This window comes from Achroia grisella, unplaced genomic scaffold (assembly GCF_030625045.1).
Source record: "Achroia grisella isolate CSIRO2021 unplaced genomic scaffold, CSIRO_AGI_Agris_v1 utg853, whole genome shotgun sequence".
In the NCBI taxonomy this organism is placed as follows: domain Eukaryota; kingdom Metazoa; phylum Arthropoda; class Insecta; order Lepidoptera; family Pyralidae; genus Achroia; species Achroia grisella.
The window spans coordinates 886,654-906,367 of NW_026713043.1; the positions used below are offsets into that span (position 1 = coordinate 886,654).

Here is a 19,714-nt window from a genome sequence, read left to right on the forward strand (position 1 = left end):
ATTTAGCCTCTAATGCTCTGAAGAAATATAGAAGTTTTTTTTAATATTGCTACATTTAGTTTGCATTGCTACTTCAGTTTAGCGTAATAGGCAAGAAACACAACTACTAAATTTATTCAAAATTGTCTCTTAGTCAGTTTACAATAATTATCACTTTTAATTTATTAATAATTGCATAATTATGTCAGAAATATATAGTAAATAAATTCCTACAAAGCCACACATTCATAATAATAACAAATAAGAGCACATTTTAAGAACCTCCACTGATTTTCGAGACAATTTACTCAGAGTCGGACGGTTTGTGCTTAGAACGGCATTCAACTAGCGCTCTTTAGACATGCGCCAATTGCGACTTACATCTGCCGGTCTGGACTGAAGCTGATAATGTGAAGCCAGATTGATTGATGTTATTAGAGTGTGACATTTTTGTTATAAATTCCAAACTTTTTATTTTTGATAACATAAGCATGATTAATTTAAATCCTCCAATAGTACATTTTTGTTTCATAAGTTTCTATAATAAAAACTTGTAATTTACAATTATGTACCTACATAGCTGGCAGTCAGGGACAGGCATACAATTTGCCAAAAGACAGGTTACTATTCCATGAAAACATTGTTTATAATCAGGACATAGTATCAAACTTTTCAAGTCCCTTCAATGCAAAGCAGACCTTGGAATTTTTATTCACTACAATTGAGATATTTATTGCTTTCCAATGTTAAACGTTACAACATTTGCTGCTTATATTTAATTTGTACTGCACTATAATTTGTTTATACCTAAAGGTCAAATGTAATTTGTAATTTCTGATACAATAATTATAATGATTGTAATTTTGAATGGTAGGCTGAGACTAATGTTGGGAATAATTATATAGAACTTGTACTATAAGCATGACATTTGATATAAAAATATAAACAGTATTTTTTTCATCAGAAACTATATTTCTTAATCATAATAAAGTACATAAGTTAGTTTATGTTTAGTTGAAGTTTAATCATTATTGCATTGATATCTGTATTTTGTAATTAATATTAACAATCAAGGTAGGTTCTGCTATCTAATCACTTGTTCTATTTTTTATATTAGTTGTGCTCCATCGATGAATGAATAGAAAATGCCATTACTGAATATATATAATAAAATAAATACTAAAAGAGAAATATATAATAGTACCATTAATCATGTACTTTATTATAAATTATATTTAATTACATAAATTTACACTTCCATTGTAATTGTTTGTTATAATAATTGTAATTTTCTTCCTTTTGTAATTGTTAATAATTGTTATTCAGAAAGACATCTCTTGACATTTACTCAGTAAGTAGTACTGTAACTAAGTAATGCCAAGTAGTAAGTACCTCATTTACATTTTACAGTACATTTTCAGACATCTCAGTATGAGGTACTTACTATTCAACCTTTTAATTTCTCTAAATCAATCAACTTTAAGAATCAATCAAATCTGAAAATCAATTTCATTTCCTTTATTATTTCTTCATCAATGTTATTCCTGTTGTCTCTAGTTACCTGAAAATATGATTATGTATACTTATTAATACATAAGTTGTTAATAACTAATGACATGTGATTTTGTTGACATAAGTGTATAGACAAATACTATTAAAGAGTATATTTTATTAAAGAAATTAAAATGTACAAGTTGAATACTTACCGTCCAAACTTTAGCATTTTTATTGTTCCTTATTTTTTCTATCAGTGTATCAATTTTTCTTAAAGGTATAGTTGCCAGTACCACATCATTTGAGGAGTCACTAAAAATTTCTCTAATTCGATTTTTAAAAGAATTACTAAAAAATTCCATTTTACCAATTTCATCGATTATTAATAGCTGGTGAGTATTAACCTAAAAATAAACATTCTATTATCTTAAAATATAACAAAGGAAGTAATATAGGCCGTTATAATCCATTTTAATACTTACCTGCAAACAAGGTAAAGCAACTGCTTCAAATTCCTGGACCAAAACTCCATATTTTCCCACTCTATTCTCCACGACACAGTCCAGGAGACAATCTTCGCGGGCCAATCTGCACCTCGTACCTTCTAATGTTACAACATCGAAACCTACCCTAGTTGTTTTCCTACGCACTTCTTCTGTATAAAAACCTGAGGTACTAATTCCTTTGTTGTTTATAATTGATAATAATTTCTTAACTAGTGTAGTTTTCCCTACGCCTGAAAGTTTGTTCATATATTAATTTAAAAATATAAAAGGAAATCGCTTTCGAATACATTCCAAGTGTTAGTAAACAAAACTATCTAACCAGGTTCGCCGGTTAAGATAAAATACTTTGTATTGTTATTTGCCATAATATATTGGATAAATAGTAATAGTGAAAAATTTATATTTGAATAAATATTGATAATTCAGTATTTTGTATATAAATATTTTTCATTTCTTCCAATTTATTCTGAATCAACATCGTAGCACAGATCCAAAATGTAGAGACTGACGCTAAATGACAACTTTGAAAAAAATGACATTTAGACTGACAGCGCTAATGTTGCTATCTTATATTTTTTTGTATTTAGCAGAATTAACTATAAATCTACAATTATGGATATCAAGAATATTTATATCGTAATATACGACTACAAACCATTATATTACAATGTATTGCAAATCACCGCTAAACACCTTTAAGCACTCTTAAGCCTTAGATTCAATACAAAATCTTTTAATATTTATTTTTTATTTTTAACTAACTAAACCGATTTTGATGAATTTTTTTTTATTGCATAACCTCATAGTAAGTGCGTTATTGTTCTGTTTATTTGCTACATATAAACACAGCTAAATAAGTCTGTAAATGTAGGAAAAATAGGAAATAGATTACTTGTACTTGTGAAATGATGATGATAAAAAGCAAATACATATTTTATACGGACTGTAATAAATTTCGTATAGGTGTTTAAGCAATAGGTATATAAATATATATAGGTATAGGCTTTCTTGTTGATTGTCAATATCGATAGCATAATAGTAATACAATTTTAGTGTATTAAAGCTCTTTATTTTGTAATATGCTGCTTTCTCTTATCATTGACGATAAGTTATAAATTTGTTGTCACGTAAGGTCTAGGGTGGGGTTTATTAGTAATGGACTCGTGACTCCATTGCTTACATGGTACCATGTTGGTCGACCTCCATACGGTTCCCTCTGTAAACCATTGTGGTGAATTACAGATTATTTAATAGACACATTAACCTAATCTTATGCTCATCTTATCATATTGCAGTAGTGTAGCGTATATCATTAACGTGAGGGTTCACCACTCTTTTCATCATCGCAACCCGGAAGACGTCCACTGCTGGACATAGGCCTCCCCCAAAGATCTCCACGACGATCGGTCCTGCTCTGCTCGCACTCTTTTATCATCCTTTTAAAAACCCAACATATAGCATAAACTTCAATTGAAAACTGGCAACACTTTCTTATCATATTATCAGTACCTTAAAAAAAATACAGATTCCTTCAATCAAAACTGTTCAAAGTTCATTTTTTCTAAACTAGTTTACTGATCGAGACGTAAAAGTTTTTAAGTTCATTTTCAACATAGATATTTAATAAAATGGCATCAGTGAGATCCGTCACACGTTTCCTTTTAGGAAAGAACTTATTTAGCGGTAACATTGTACCGGCGTCAAATTCCGGTTTCGTGAAGTTCTACAGCGCAGGTGATATACATAAAATTAATTTCGTAACTTCTACGCTGGTATATCTAGTATATAAAGTATCTTTATTAGCCAAGTGTTTATTCTCCAAATGGACTTGAAGATTTTATGTCTTTGTTAGGTGTATATTACGGCTAATGCATCATCATAAACTGCTTAAAGTTGTTTAAAAGTAACCTTAAACTTAGTCTTCAATGTAATCCAATTCCGTCCAATTTTACTTCAGAGGGTCGCAAGTTCGAATCTTTGCTCTATACACACATTCATATTCATAGATTGTGTGTATCTGTCTCTGGGTATTTTGTATGTACCTATGTGTTTACCACAAAAATGTATTTAAGTATTTCTATAATTTATCTAGTATCCATAACACAAGTTCTGCTTAGCTTGGTATTATATGGTGCTAAGCTAATATTCCAAGGTTATAATTATTATTAAATTAAATTAATATTATTTTTTTAATTTTGTTTTTTATGTTTCGAGAATGTTTATTTAAAAATTTTTAAATGTTAAGTATTTAATACAGTAAACACTATTGTTAAAAACACTTTTGGACAGGTATTGTTAGTATTCATTTTGTATAACCTGCTAAGATTAATAGTCCTTGCACACTTAGAACAGAGTATTTACAGAGTATTAGTAGAGTAGTCTTAAACAAAAAGTATTTCAAATTATTCATGTTAGTATTTCGGTACAGAGGTTTTCATCAGCATTATCATTAAACTAGTATTCAACTCTTACCAAATAAACTTGAGATTATTATTTGGTTACTACATAATAAATAGCCTATAGGGTATAAATTATCTAATAACAGACCCTAAGGCTTCCCTTAGGGTCTGTTATTGGATAATTTATTCTAAGAACATCTATTGTCTGCATTGCTAGTAATATATTAAATGAGACAATTTTTTTTTTATAAATGATGAATAATGTAATTTAAGAATAAAATTGGCCCAAGTGTGCACCCCTGAAGTACTCCCAGTAACACAAAACACACATTAGATTTAATACTGTATCCTTCAACTATTTTAATACAGTCCTATAAGTATAAATTAAATTGGTGTTGTTTAAATATAGTTTTAGATACTGTGAAAATTTAGATTTGTAATTATTATGTCACAGTTATCACATTCAAAGGACTTAGATAAGTCTAAAAACACCAGTCATATCTTTTAAATTTTTCCATGCAGTATAAATCTGCCTGAAACAGTTTGTACCACTTGTTATGCCACATTTTGAAATGTCAAATTATCTATAAACATTTTTTTTCCTGTATTATTCTATCTCCTTTCAATGATGGAACAGACAATTGTCTATAAACAATGAAATAATAAATGAACTATCAATGATAAATAATGTATAAACTCATTTATATTGTTTAATATAAATATTTCAATATATTTTTTCTCAAATATATTACTAAACTCAGAAAAATTTAATTTGGTCTATGATTAGCTGCACCTTTTTCAAACCTGTTTTTAATATCTTGTATTTTAATAGTTATTAGTTCTTGAAACATTCCATTTTTATCACAATCTATAATAGAAGAGCAATTCTAATTTTAAAAAATCTATAGACAGTAATACAACTAAGTCCAGTGTTAAAAGTAATTAATTAAAAGAATATTAATATCAATATTTAGTTATGTCATTTAATCTATAGTCATAATATTTATGCAAAATAGATTTATCATAACATAACTTCTACTTGACAGATTGCACTAGATTAGAGTTTAATGGATTATTAATATATATATTTTATTATTTGGTTCAATGATAATTACGCGGGTACAGCTAGTTGTCTATAAACAATGAAATAATAAATGTTAATTAATGCATTATTAATTTTGATAACTAATAATTAATTCCTGATCAATGACATAATGAGGTAATATATTGATTGTTGGATAATTACTTAATAATACATCTTATTTATTTACTAGAGTAAACTTAATTGAAATCTATAAGGTTTTTTTTAATTTTTTTAGTTTTATAATTAAATATACATGAAATAATGATATAAAAATAACATTGTAAATTAATGTTAATTAAATAATGTTAAAAAAATAACGTTATAAATTAGTTTTACAAGTCATTCATATAGTAATACTGTGACCTTGTTACTAACATTTAGTAGGTATAGAGAAGTTATCTATTTGAGCTCATGTTATCACTTAGCTTATTTGTCTAATCATTCACTTATATTATAAAATTATTACATAATGCACAGTTTAAAAAAGAATTCATATGATTATACCGTATTGATGTTCGATTTGTTTATTATTCGATATTATTTACTTTATGCACTTAAAAAATATTATACAATTTTTAAATGTTAATAGTATTTTATTATATTAATATTTTCTTTAATTTTAATTAAAATAAAGATAGAAATTTAGTTTTACTTAACATACTTATACATACAATCATGTTTGATTCGACGTCGTCTTATTATCCTCAACTAGGACCCTACCAGCCTATACCGTTAACGTAAGCAGATGCACCATTCCATATTTATCCATAATAATAACCGTGGAGAATTCAGACAGCGTCATCTAGTCCCAAGCTAAGCAGATCTTGTGTAATAGGTACCAGACAACTCATATAAATACTTAAATAATATTTTTTAGTTAAATATTTTTTGTAAATACACATAGAAAACATCCAGATCGACACAAACAATCATACCTGAAGTCAAATCTCGAACCCGCGACCATGCTTCCACCAAATAAAGCGCTCTGTGCTAAACCGCTTGACAATAATAGAAAATATACACAAAAAATAATTATTTTAAAAATGTTACAGCTCCAGCATACGAAAATATCAAGATCGATGTGGTCGGGTCCAAGAAAAATGTCGGCCTCATTCAACTAAATAGACCTAAAGCGTTGAATGCGCTGTGCAAACCTCTTTTCGTGGAACTTGGAAAGGCTGTCGTCGATTTTGATAATGATAACAGCATCGCCGCTATTATTATCACTGGTGAGTTATTTTACGTAACGGGAATGGCAAACTAGCTGACATACACCTGGTGAAAAATAGTAGGGATGGGGTTGTACGAACAATGTATTGTTGGTGGTAAGTATTGTATACAAACTTGCCAAAATCTTAGTACATTAAGTAAGTAATAAACGTAGGTTGAAGTTGAACTTGAAATCATCATCTGCTTCTTCCTTTTCCCATTTATTTGGGGTCGGCGTAATATGTTTTGAAGTTGAACTTGAAATATTTTATTTAAATTTTTGGCTGAGGGAAACGTGCAATTTTCCTACCTTCTGGTGTACGATTTCCAATCGACAAATTACGAATTAGATTATTATTCTCCACTTCCCTGAGTTCCCTGACCAATGTACCTCGTACAATAGAACACTGTTCTCTTAAAACCTTTATTGTTCTTTCATGAATACAGCCAACAGGTGCCAAGCCAAAAGATGGGCTTTCCTGTATTAAATCTCATCCTATCATCTTCTACTGGGTACCAGTGCATTTAGCTCAGGATTAGCAACACAGTATTCAGTATCTTACTATACCGGCATATTAAACCTAATTTATTATTTTATCAGATATTATTGGCTTACTGAACTTTGATAAATGCTAATAAAACTTATCAATAACTATAAATACCATCAGAATGGTCTCCATTATTTGTTACTAACAAATAAAAATTATTGGAATTAAAAAAATAACCTTTGTATTTTCTAATGAGGTTAAAAAGAAATTGAAATCTCGTTTTAAGATTCAGATGAACATGTCTCGTAACTCGCGACAACATCCAGCCCTCTCCCGCCGTAATTATACATGGAATAAGACTAAAAGAAATCTGATATTCTTTATATGACAGCTTGTATTCCTTCTTGGATCTTAAATTTCTGTAACATGTTTCATGCAACTGCTTTTACGGTATCAGGGCGTACTCTACAGGCTACGAGTTATTTGACATTATCCTAATTATTTTTAAACACCAAATTCAACAACAAACGTAAACTACCAACACATGTTCCTGATGTTAGTTGGTCACTTTGGAAATATGCCCACTTTGTCGGTCGGTCTTTGGTTAATATTGGTGAAATGAAATACGCACCAAATTGGTGACTGGCCATCATTATTCTTCGTGCACTGACGGCAATATCTCACTTTGGCTATATTTTGTCAGATACGAAGTATTATCTAATTATATTTACGCGAAATTAAACTACCTCTGACGATATCTAAATATATACATCTAACCACGGCAAGAGTTTTCTTTCACGGCACATGTGAAACAATAATACTAATGTGAAACAATAATACTAACTAATAATAATAATGGAAAAATCTTCAAAAATCCATCTCCCTGTCAAAGGGGCGACGCAGGCGTGTATGGTAATCTTACCAACTAAAAAAACACAGGATGTATCTACGAGCACTATTGCTGGAGTCGCGGGGTCGCATTAGTATTCTACCACGACACCGTTGGCGTTGGGGCTCCTTGTAGATGGTGTAGGGCGGGCCCCCGATACGAAACACAAAAATCCCAAATTAGAGAGATTTGTGATTTCTTTGGATCTTTTTCTGATGTGTTCTTAGTGAAATACGAGTTACTCTTTTTAGGAAATGAGAAGGCTTTCGCCGCCGGTGCTGATATCAAAGAGATGCAGAACAACACATACAGTCTGAACCAAAAGGGTGGCTTCCTGAGAGAGTGGGAGGATATTGGGAACTGTGGAAAACCCATCATCGCAGCTGTGAATGGATTCGCGGTATGTTCCACATTATTTAATTAAAAATATATTCTACTTCTTCTTCTTTCGTTTCAATGGCAACTAAATACATTTTACTAATGTTATATGAAATTAAAAATCATTTATTCATGTAGGACATTTTAGCCGGTTTTGACTGTAAATTTTTTTGTATTCATATTTTCACCCTACCGTCTAGTTCAAAAACCTCAACTGATTTTTTTTCCGAGCCAATTTATTTACTTTATGTACTTATGTAGGTGTCTATGTCTAACATTAATATTAGGTGCTTTTGCAAGTGAAAGTCCTGTCATAATCGGCCCAGGCGTTTCAGAGATTAGCAAGAATAGACAGACATCTTTTTATATATGTGCCGAATATACTTTCATATGCATTTAGAGAAAATCTGTAAATTTGACATTAGAAACATAAACTTTAATATTATTTATATGTATAGATTATAGGTCAGTTTTTTAGAGAATTGTGAAATGGTTTTCATATTTATACTAGGTACTGATATTAGTAATAATGATAATAGGCATCAACATTTATATTATTATTATACTCGTATGTTTTATCAGAATCGCCCGAACGAGTAATGAGATACAGTTTGACCCCTAACCTATCTATTGTATGAACGCGGGTGGAACGTAGCAAGAGGTCTTTTATAATCGGATGTCCAAGTCCAAGATCTTATCATCCTCCACTGATGCCCCGCCAGCGCAAACCGTTAGCGCAGTAGGATGCACTATTCGAATATCATCCATAAAAAAATATCTATGTGTTATAACTGAAGCAAAAACTTTAAAAATTCAATTATAAGATGAGCACGAGTCACAAATTCACCGGGAACTTATCGCAATGGTTTCGAGGGTGAAACTCGCGGCGCTCATTAGACCATCATTACTAACAGTCCCCTTCATCACGCATTCTAATATTAAAACCACTTTGGTACTAGTATGCAATGTTCACATTTTCCATAACGTCTTAAATAATAACTAAAGTAGCTAGCCAAACTGGGCGGCAGGGTTGGTGATAAAAAAATAACACCTCCATCTTATAACACTCCCCCAAACTTATGGTATTTATTGCATTTCATATTTTTACACTGAATGATGTTCTTAATTGGTAAATTTAGATCAATTTGGAGCCTGTTAGGTAACTACTGGTTCGAATTGAAATATTCTTTTTGTGTTGGATAGTCTACTTGTCGAATAAAGCTTCAAGCTGTATCATATTACGCTACGACCAATAGAAGCGAAGCATCAGTGAAAAATTTTGCAAAAAGGGAATATTATTCATATTTGAGGGCGTGTGTTGCATGCGCTGCGTAGTGTGTTTGATAAACACGTGAAAGAAATCGCGGACACAGCTAGTATTTCATATATACATATACCTATTATAATATGACATTCATTAGATATTACGATATTACATAAAAACTAAAGTATATCAATGATATTAAAATCTACAGTTGGGTGGTGGTTGCGAGCTGGCGATGCTCTGCGATATCATATACGCCGGCGAGAAGGCCAAGTTCGGTCAGCCCGAGATAAACATTGGTACCATCCCCGGAGCGGGCGGCACTCAGCGCCTACCTAGATACGTCGGCAAGTCGAAGGCGATGGAAATTGTACTTACTGGCAACTTCATTGATGCGCAAGAAGCTGAGAAAATGGGTTCGTAGAAATTACCATAATGATCTTACTAATATTATAAACATAGATGTTTGAGAGTATGGATATTTGTTACTCTTTCACGCAAAAACGGATGGATGGATGGAATGGATTTTAATAAAAGTTTTCATTAATGTAGATTTCAGAATAACACATAAGTTATATACTTTACGCGGGTGATGCCGCGGTCACAGTTAGTAGTATAATAGTCTTCCTGCACTATTGTTGTCCCAAATAGGATTGTTAATGCGTGTTGAACACAACACTTGCAATGCTTATATTTTGCTCGCTATATTTGAATGCAACTCGCTAAATTTGAGTAAGGGAGCTTAGCCACAAGTTTCTCGGATTTGTTGGGTTTGTTAACGGTGCCTCAATCACCAGAGTCAAATAGAAATATAAATTATAAATAATATTATGGAATGCAATTTGAACTGACAAAAACTACAAAGAAACTCAACTCTTATTCTTTTTAAACGATTTTAAGCGATTGTACATGATTATAATAATACACCCACATGTTTCTATTAAATTAGGTACTAGGCAGATATTGTTGTAGAAATGTGTAATTAAAATATTTATAACTAGACAAATGTTTTAATGATAAGATGGTAGACAGTGAAGTGACATATTATACAATTTTGTTTTTATAGTTTTTATTAAAGAATACAAAGAAATAAAATATATTAATATCAAACAAGTTTCTCAACAGATAAGAAATAATAGAAATAATGCAAAAAAAATATCTTCACCAGGTCTTGTCAGCAGAGTGTTCCCAGTCGATAAACTATTAGAAGAGAGTATCAAGTTGGCAGAGAGGATCGGCACACACTCACCCCTTATTGTGAAGTTGGCCAAGCAGTCTGTCAATCAAGCATATGAAACACAACTCAAAGCTGGTCTGCAGTTCGAGAAATCTATTTTCTATGGCACTTTCGCTACCGTAAGTTCTGGTTAAAAAAATTGATTTTTACTTTTTATTTATTCTATACTTACTATTTTAATTTTAAATTTATATATTATACAACGCCATCTATTGCTTTGAATCATTCTTCCTATAATTTACATCTGCATAATATAATATAATATACTTAATACTTTCATAATAATCATTATGAAAGTATTAAATATTTAAGTAACTATTATTCTTATAGGTTTAAAAAGCAGAATGTATTGAAGCATTTATATATTTCATCTACTTTTTAGAACCCTTCAATAAAATCATCATTGGGTTTTTTTTTATTTAATGTACAAACAAGTGCGTTTATTTTATTATTTATTTATTGTCATCAGTTTATTAATTATATTTAACTAATTCTTAATTATTAATAATATATAATAATATGTATTCTATACTACTAAAATCTTTAAATTTTATCTGTGTTACTTGTATTTTTATTTGGACATAAAGAGGAAATAAACATCTATTTCTGTACTAATCATTATAAACGCAGTGATATCCTGTGTTGTACGGGGGATTGAAATCGCATAATAAGAAAATGTTTTTATTTCATTCATAATAGAGAACATCGATGATATTTTATATACAATTTGCACTCCTTCTCGAACATTCCGTGGCGTCACTATTAAAATTTTAATCTAAATATTCTTTTTATTTAAATTTAAAACATATCAACCACTGCAATATTCAGCAAAACATTTTGGTCCCAACGAGTCGGATTAACTAGTGCATTCAGTGAAATACATATATATCTACAATAATTAATATTTACAATAATTAATCGTCATTACGTAATCAATATTCAATATCAATATGCAATATGATTGATATAAATGTTTCACAAAAATATTACAGAGGTTTTAATAACAATCATTTGTAATATAAAAAAATAGATATTCCACTGATGTACTGTTTTTTTTATAGGAGGACCGCAAGGAAGGTATGACCGCTTTCGTTGAGAAGAGAGCACCAAACTTCAAGAATGAGTAATCCTTGGATTTGTTTTATACATACCAATATGTCGAATTTTTATACTATTTTTAGGTGTTTCGTAATCGTAGATATAAGAGAAAGTGCAATCAGGTTTATTCCAGGTTGATATTGTTTACAAAAAGTTTACCAATTATATACAATTATATATTTTTTTATCCGACTTTTTTTTGTATACCTGTCATTTACTTACAAACAACAAATTTTTTCTGGTTGCTAATAAACTGGGGGTGGACAGTAGAAGACGATAAGTTGAGCATAAAGTCAGGATGGTTAGTCTATCTTGGCAAATGGCAATTTACCACAATGGTTTCGAGGGGAACCGCATGGAGGTCAGACTGCCATGGCAAGCAATTATGTTCAATTAATAATAATTATATTAAGATTTTATCACGTTTTTGGAAACAAGAAGAGGACTTAACCCTGTGAGCATAGCTAACAATGTATGTCAATATACATTGTTTATAAGTCAAATATTATAATTTATACAAAAAACATAATTGGCATAGTGATTAACGCCACAGTTACTTTCAGAACAGGACAGTAACTTAGAATTAATAAGTTAAAACACGTTGTGTTAGTAACTATACCTTCTACATTATAATTCATAGACTATCTTTCAGTGTCTGAGTTAGATTTTTCGCATAATTTTATTATTCGAATGTTACAAGAACAACATAAAGAAAGGAAAGAATTAGCAACCTTACAAAGTACAAACACATTTACTTTTAAAAGTAGCCCATTACGAAAAATCCTTTTCTAGACGATGTAGGTATTATTCGTGTTATTAAACATTCAAATATTCAATATAATCATGCACACCCTATCAGATGATCATAGAACAGTATCACTACAGACTTGTATTGGCAACTTACGTTAGCCATTTGGACATAAAGAGGAAATAAACATCTATTTCTGTACTAATCATTATAAACGCAGTACAGATATCCACGCGTTATACGGAAGAATGCCTGTGTTGTACGGGGGATTGAAATCGCATAATATGAAAATGCTTTATAAGCATACCGTTTTTAGGGATGATAATAGAGGGGTACATAATTTGAGAAATGCCAATTTTAATCTGTTTCGAAAGTAAAAATTTAATGCTATCAAATCAAGTTGATCGTTTTTAACACAGCAACAGTAGTACTGATAAACTAATAATTAATACATATACCAATTTCAAACTCATGTATCCAAAAAATATGTAAGTGAGAACTAATAAATACAGTCCACACGGAGGGAACTTCGTTAGGCCGGGAGCATGTTTGCGATCGCAAATGCCGCAATATAATTCAATTTAATAATCGACGGTGACCGCATTCAAATATATTTTATAAACATTGTTATCAAATGATTAATGAATGATAAATCACTCTGGGTTAACTATCAAATAATACAATATTTAACACAAATTCACTTTTCTAAAATTGAAAATAGTGTGTCTAAACAATTTTTCCGAACGCAAATTACTTATGTCAACCAACAAATGTCAGTTAAACGTCAAATCTTTTAATATAATACGACAAGATTTCATAGACAGTTAAATACATAATTTTACATAGTATACGAAGTACATCATAATTTCTTGTGTAATGATTTAAATTGATTTACTTCATTCCTGTAGTCAATATAGTTTCACCTTAATAAAATATTATAATTTACTAATCATTAGTATATCATTTCCATAATGCGAAACAAGCAAAAGTAATTACGTGTGAAGTGTTGGGGAACAGACCGGTGTTCTGAGTACTGTGTTAACCAAAACTGTTTCCATGTTCTGGGACCATGTTTGTCGAAACAAACAAATTCTGCAGGAGTTTGAGGAAGTGGCAGTTCACAAGACCAGCGTGTCTATATTTGTAGTATTGTTCTATTTGGAAATGCTCTATATACTGATAATGACACTGTCGATACTGAATAGACTGAACCATAATAATATGGCGTCTTAGTTTTGAATTTTACATTTTACAATCTGTGAGTAAATTTGTTTTAGAGTAGTTTACTGTCCTTAAATACTCTTGTATTGTTCGTGAACACACTGGTTCAGAGTGCTTCTAAACACTAACTTTGCATTTATATGCTCTTTAGTTAATTTCGTAGAAATAGAATATTATAGAAAACTTGTTAAAAGAAATACAATCGAGATACTTGAGGCTTAAGAGAACAATACCACATTTGTATCCTGAATAAAACAAGTACCCTTATAGTTCTAAAACCTGTCGAGCCAATGTCTTTTCGCTGTGTGATGTTATTAATTGTTATTTGCAAGATTACTCGTTAATAATCCTAATGTGAATAGGTTAATTCCACCAGAATATAATTCACACTATCCAATTAATAAAATGTTTATTTGTGTGTTAAAATGTTTATATTTTTTATGTTGTGTGTCATTACAGATATTTTGTAAACAATGATTGATGATAAACTAATAATTTCTGAGAGGGTGTACTTGAGCAAGAACCCCGATGTGTATGTACAGAGCAGTTCACTTCAACACTATCAGGCAGAGGATATAAGGTTCCTGTTTAAACAGCATGTGACGGTAACCTGACACAGTATTTATTTTACCTTAATGTTGTTTAACTAAAGTTACACAATTACCATAAAATGAATTACTATTGTTTTATGGTAATTGTGTAAGATTTTACAACATACTACCAGTGTTCTAAATCTGCCTGAAAAATTATTTAAATGTTGTATAAAACACTTCAAATAGCATTTTATAAAATAGAAGAGTTTGTTGATGATAATAATGTTTTTAGAAAAAACTTAAAATTCAGAGCACTGACAAAGAATGAGTGCATTGCAGTTTATATGTTTATCACATGCCTTGTGCACTCTTTCTATATAATCTCATTTTAATTTTAATATCTATCTTTTTATAATATTACTATTGATTGTTTTTATTATTATAATAATTTAACTCAATAGTGTGATTGATTAGCTATTCATGTTTCATCCACCTCTTTTATTATAAACAAGGTTATAAAAAACTTAATTAAAATAACATATTGAAATAAGATTAATTTCTACACAACAACAAAACAAAGAATTGAACATTAACAAAATACTTAAAAAGTTAATAAAATTCTTCTTGTTAAATAAAGGCAGCACAGAATATTATTTTCTGTAAAATGGAAATGTCACATACACTTTCTATAACTTTACTGACTTCAATGTACCAAATAATTAAGTGTTAAAACTACAGTCCTTTACATTTTTAATAAACATTTAATATTTTCAATGATGATGTTTCAGAAAAAGCCTGGAGTCATCTTCAAGGAGTCAGTTAAAAATGAGAACTCTTTTCAAGTAACTTTATTTATTAGCGCAATTGTTGGCGCCTTAGAGAAGCCTGTGTTGATACTGTGTGATGAAAATGACATGGGAATATGGAGTGATCATTTTCAAAATATACAAAGTAATAATGGTGAGTTTATTTATTATTTGCTTGTGCCTGTGATTTTGTCTGTGCAGTATAAGTACTTTGAGCAAGTTTATTTTCTTCTTTTTCTCTTTTCAATTCAGTAATTTTACAACAGTACAAATTTTCGCGTTTATAATATTAATTAGTAAGGACATTTCTTATATAAACTCCAAATGTAAGATCGAATCTGGTCTATACCAAAAGAACTTTCAATTCTGTCACACCCATTTAAGTAGTATTCTTTTCATTTAACCCTTTCCCCATCACAGCAACACACATGAATAGTTGCAATTTTGTGTTTCAATACTTAAATTGAAATGTGATATCATAAAATTTAGGACCTCTCCTAGGCGAGTAGTAAGATTTCTATTTAATTACTTCATGATTTTCCACATGAACATTGCAACTAATGAGCTTTATTCATTATATTTTTTATCTCAGAGATGCTCAAAATGTCTTAACATTTTTATTGCGTGTTTTTCAGATATAGCAATCAATGAATCTAACATTTTCCTTGAAAGGAAAATATTTATTATCTCTAAGGAAAAATTGGATTCATACCACCGTCGCGAGTGGAGTGTAATTGTTGTCAGTGATGATTCTTTTCTACAATACAAGCAGATTCATCCCAAATATAAAGCGGACTACAAAATATGGTTGACAACGATAGACATAAAAGTAAATAGCTTTTGAATTACTTTTACTCTTTGACTTGTAAAATTTCAACTTAGTGGGTGTAGCGTTTAAACATAGTGCTAATATTGCGTCACACATACCTTTATTTCTTCTAAAATCGTATTGATCTGGAACTATAAATCCCTAAACATTACAAAAACATTATTATCATTAAATTAATATAGGTAATTATTATGCTATGTAATGACTGAGAAATACTAAACATAGCTGTCTCGAATGGTACTACCTGTCTCTTGTAGGTACAGGAGTGTAGTCAGCTACAGGAGAAAGTTAGATGTAATAAATATATATATATATATTATTATTGGGCGTATGCCTGTGATAATAGTGTGTATATAAATAAAATAAATAAATATAAATGTTGTTACTATCAAATAACGGCTGAATTTGATGTAAAGTACACATTTTATTTTTTGTTTTCAGGATGATTTAGGGTCTTTTTCATTGGTTTACAAGTGGTTTTACCCCAAAAAGGAATTAGATGTAGAAGAATTGAAAGTGGATAAGGCTGATATTAGAGAAAAGTTGTCTAAAGTTATAAGAATAGAGGCTTCCCTAGAAGATATGGTCTTGAGTCGGAGCAATATTTTAACCTCATCAAAAACGTTCCAGGTATGGTATACAAACATATCGTATTCATTTATTCCTCATCATCATTTGCTTCTTCCTTATCTCATTTATTTACTCTTATTATATCTATATATAGATTATATTTTTTACTATAACTTTATTGTTTACTTATTACATGATGTATTTAATTCTTTCTTTAAATATAATAATAGTCTCCGAGCTAGCATCGTACATTATTTCCCGGTGTTAATATTCCATTGCGCCCTGCGCGTACTCATTTATCATTAAGCAGTTTAATTATCAATTATGATGTACAGTGTTATTTATTAGTTTCTTAATTATTGTTATGTATGTTTTTATAGTTTAGGTACAACCCAAATAAATATTGTTACATTATTTATATAACTTATAATGGCAACAAATTGACCATGAATTGAATGGCAACCACACAAAGCAAAGTAGTAACTGTCAGACTGTCACTTATACATAAAATAATATTAATTATAATCAACAACAATTATTATATATTCCAGTATCAACCGGTAAACAGAGTAAGCAGAAAAAACAAAGATGCTACTGGGACCAAAATTAAGCGCTCAAGGAAGGTCAGTGTTGACAATATAGATAAACCTACTTTAAAAAAGAAAAATCAAAGCAGTGTTACAAATGATTACACTAATAACAATAGAATAGAAAATAACGGCAATAGTAGTAACATACAAAGTGATGTTAGGGATAAGTCTAATGAAGATGCCGAAAACTTCATTTATAATAATGAACATACAAACGATTATGAAGTGACTAATCCAGAAATTAGTAATATTCTGCGGCGCAGTGCGGAAAAACCTTTTAATGAACTTGATGTTAACATTGAAAAAGATGCAACCATGGAAATACGAACCAATAATATTTCCCAAGATTTTGAGACAGAAGATATGCATTTGAATTATTCCGATGAGAATATATCGCAACAGGTGCATGAAAAAGAAGCAGAAGAAAATATGTTTGTAGCTCCAATGGATATTGATAGTAGAAAAGAAAATTGTTTAGTGACCAAAGATGAAGTTAGTGAATTTGAAATTGATAATTCTAATGACACTTGTAAAAATAATAATGAAGACGACATAAAAGTAAATGTATATGAAGCTCCAATGGACATTGATAGTAAGAAAGATTTTCCAGTAATAGGAGAAGAAATAAAAGAATTTAAAGTTGATGATACAAATAGCACTGCTCTTCATAACGAAACGAATGTTAAGTCTAGCAATTTTGATACCAAATTAGAAGAATTAGAAGAGAAAGTTATGAAAAAATTTAAAGGTTCTTTACTAGACAGTATATTTTGAATTGTGCTCAGTCAATGGATATTGTTTATTATAAATGGACTTCAATATTTTATAACTGTAATAGATTTAAGTCACATGAAATTTAGGTATACACAGAAAGTATACTGTGTATTATACACTGATGTCTTCTTTTGATTTAATCATCACCATCATCATCTGCTTCTTCCTTAACCCCTTTTTTTGGGTCGGCGTAATGTGATGATTGATTTGATATCACGCCGAATAACTATTATGCAATGGATATTTAAAACTCTATAAAGACGAATAATTAAAATCTAGCTACTTTAGGTGTTGGGTCGGTCTAATATTTGAGATAGGACAGCGCTCTTCATTGTTAGATACTTAAAAAGTAATCTACGTATTGAAGTCTCCAATAATATTGTCATTATATTTGTGAGGGACATTGGAGGTATGTACAATAAAATTGTAGACACTGCAATCTTACTATTAGTATAAACGCGAAAGTTTGTTAGTATAGCTGGATGTTTGTTACATTTTCACGCGAAAACTACTAATCGAATTTTGATGAAATTTTACAGTAATATAGCTTACTACTAGATGTTTCCCCGGTTTCACACGCGTAAAATTTATAGCCTATATGTTACTCTGGTGTATTTATAAGTTGTATTACTGTAGTTTCATCCAAATACGTCCAGTAGTTTTTTAAGAAGTAACGTTACATCCATCCATACTCACAAACTTTCGCGTTATATCAGAATAACACATGGGCTATAATTGAAAACGATAATATGTAAATTAAACGAAATATAATGATAAATATCTAGTAAGTGTGATGCAGAAATTTTTTACTTGCTTTAATTTACAAAATGGAAATGTTGCTATTTGGTAATTAATTGTGTATGCTGTTTGAAATATGATTAGAAAGTTGGACATTTATTTGCTAATATAATATATATTTATTTATACACTTTCATTTAAACAGTAGGCGGTAGTGTCAATATTATTTTTATGATTAACTATTATCTAAAAAATCTTTATGTAAACGGGAATTTTTTCCCAGAATTAAGGGAGCCTAACGAGGTTTAAGAGATATCTGTGAATGATAATGAAATAAAACATAATATTTCTGCTTGTATATTACAGAATTATTTTTCTTTACATTTTACGATCACGTATAATAATATTTATTATTAATAAATTCATTAAGGCTGCTCTAAGCTTTTAATACTCGTACTGCTATTTTTGTTTTATATTTTTGCATTTAATTTTCAAATAATACGGGAATGTATTCGATGTATTTTGCGATAATATATAATATAGATTATATTATTTTAATTTATATATACCTAATATAGAAAGTATTTTAATTCTATGGTTTCTTGTATTTTGATTATTGATTGTGAGAGCTCAATTTTTTAACATAGAATATAATATATAATGACTTCCCTTTTAAAGTTCTTGTTAATAATTACTATGGCTTTGGATACTGAAATGAGATTAATTCTAATGAAACTAGTATTGAAACTTTTTTCTCAAAAATTTTACTTGTAATAGATCTCCGCCGACCGATATATTTGTCTATGAAACATATTAAAACTAGCTCTATCTCTATTAATTAAAACTAGGAACAGTATAGATATAAGTATGCAAAATTAAG

At 29.8% G+C, this 19,714-nt stretch overlaps 3 protein-coding genes across 3 annotated transcripts; 2 read left to right on the forward strand and 1 right to left on the reverse strand.

Annotated features, from left to right (window-relative positions):
• Positions 1-159: 159 nt before the first annotated feature.
• On the reverse strand, positions 160-2,464 carry LOC131852508 (cancer-related nucleoside-triphosphatase homolog). Its single transcript, XM_059203177.1, has 4 exons — positions 2,299-2,464; positions 1,956-2,209; positions 1,686-1,877; positions 160-1,540 (listed from the first exon to the last, which is right to left on the reverse strand). The coding sequence occupies exons 1-4, from the start codon at positions 2,342-2,344 to the stop codon at positions 1,466-1,468; spliced, it is 567 nt and encodes a 188-aa protein (XP_059059160.1). The 5' UTR covers positions 2,345-2,464; the 3' UTR covers positions 160-1,465.
• A 1,023-nt stretch (positions 2,465-3,487) lies between these two features.
• Positions 3,488-12,210, forward strand: LOC131852492 (probable enoyl-CoA hydratase, mitochondrial). Its single transcript, XM_059203158.1, has 6 exons — positions 3,488-3,713; positions 6,515-6,691; positions 8,300-8,448; positions 9,902-10,106; positions 10,859-11,046; positions 11,989-12,210. The coding sequence occupies exons 1-6, from the start codon at positions 3,608-3,610 to the stop codon at positions 12,052-12,054; spliced, it is 891 nt and encodes a 296-aa protein (XP_059059141.1). The 5' UTR covers positions 3,488-3,607; the 3' UTR covers positions 12,055-12,210.
• A 1,449-nt stretch (positions 12,211-13,659) lies between these two features.
• LOC131852486 (uncharacterized) lies at positions 13,660-18,533 on the forward strand. The gene is made up of 6 exons (XM_059203150.1): positions 13,660-14,031; positions 14,454-14,599; positions 15,316-15,487; positions 15,969-16,162; positions 16,604-16,792; positions 17,284-18,533. Exons 2-6 carry the CDS (start codon positions 14,468-14,470, stop codon positions 18,094-18,096), a joined length of 1,500 nt encoding a protein of 499 aa, XP_059059133.1. The 5' UTR covers positions 13,660-14,031; positions 14,454-14,467; the 3' UTR covers positions 18,097-18,533.
• The last annotated feature ends 1,181 nt before the right edge of the window (positions 18,534-19,714 follow it).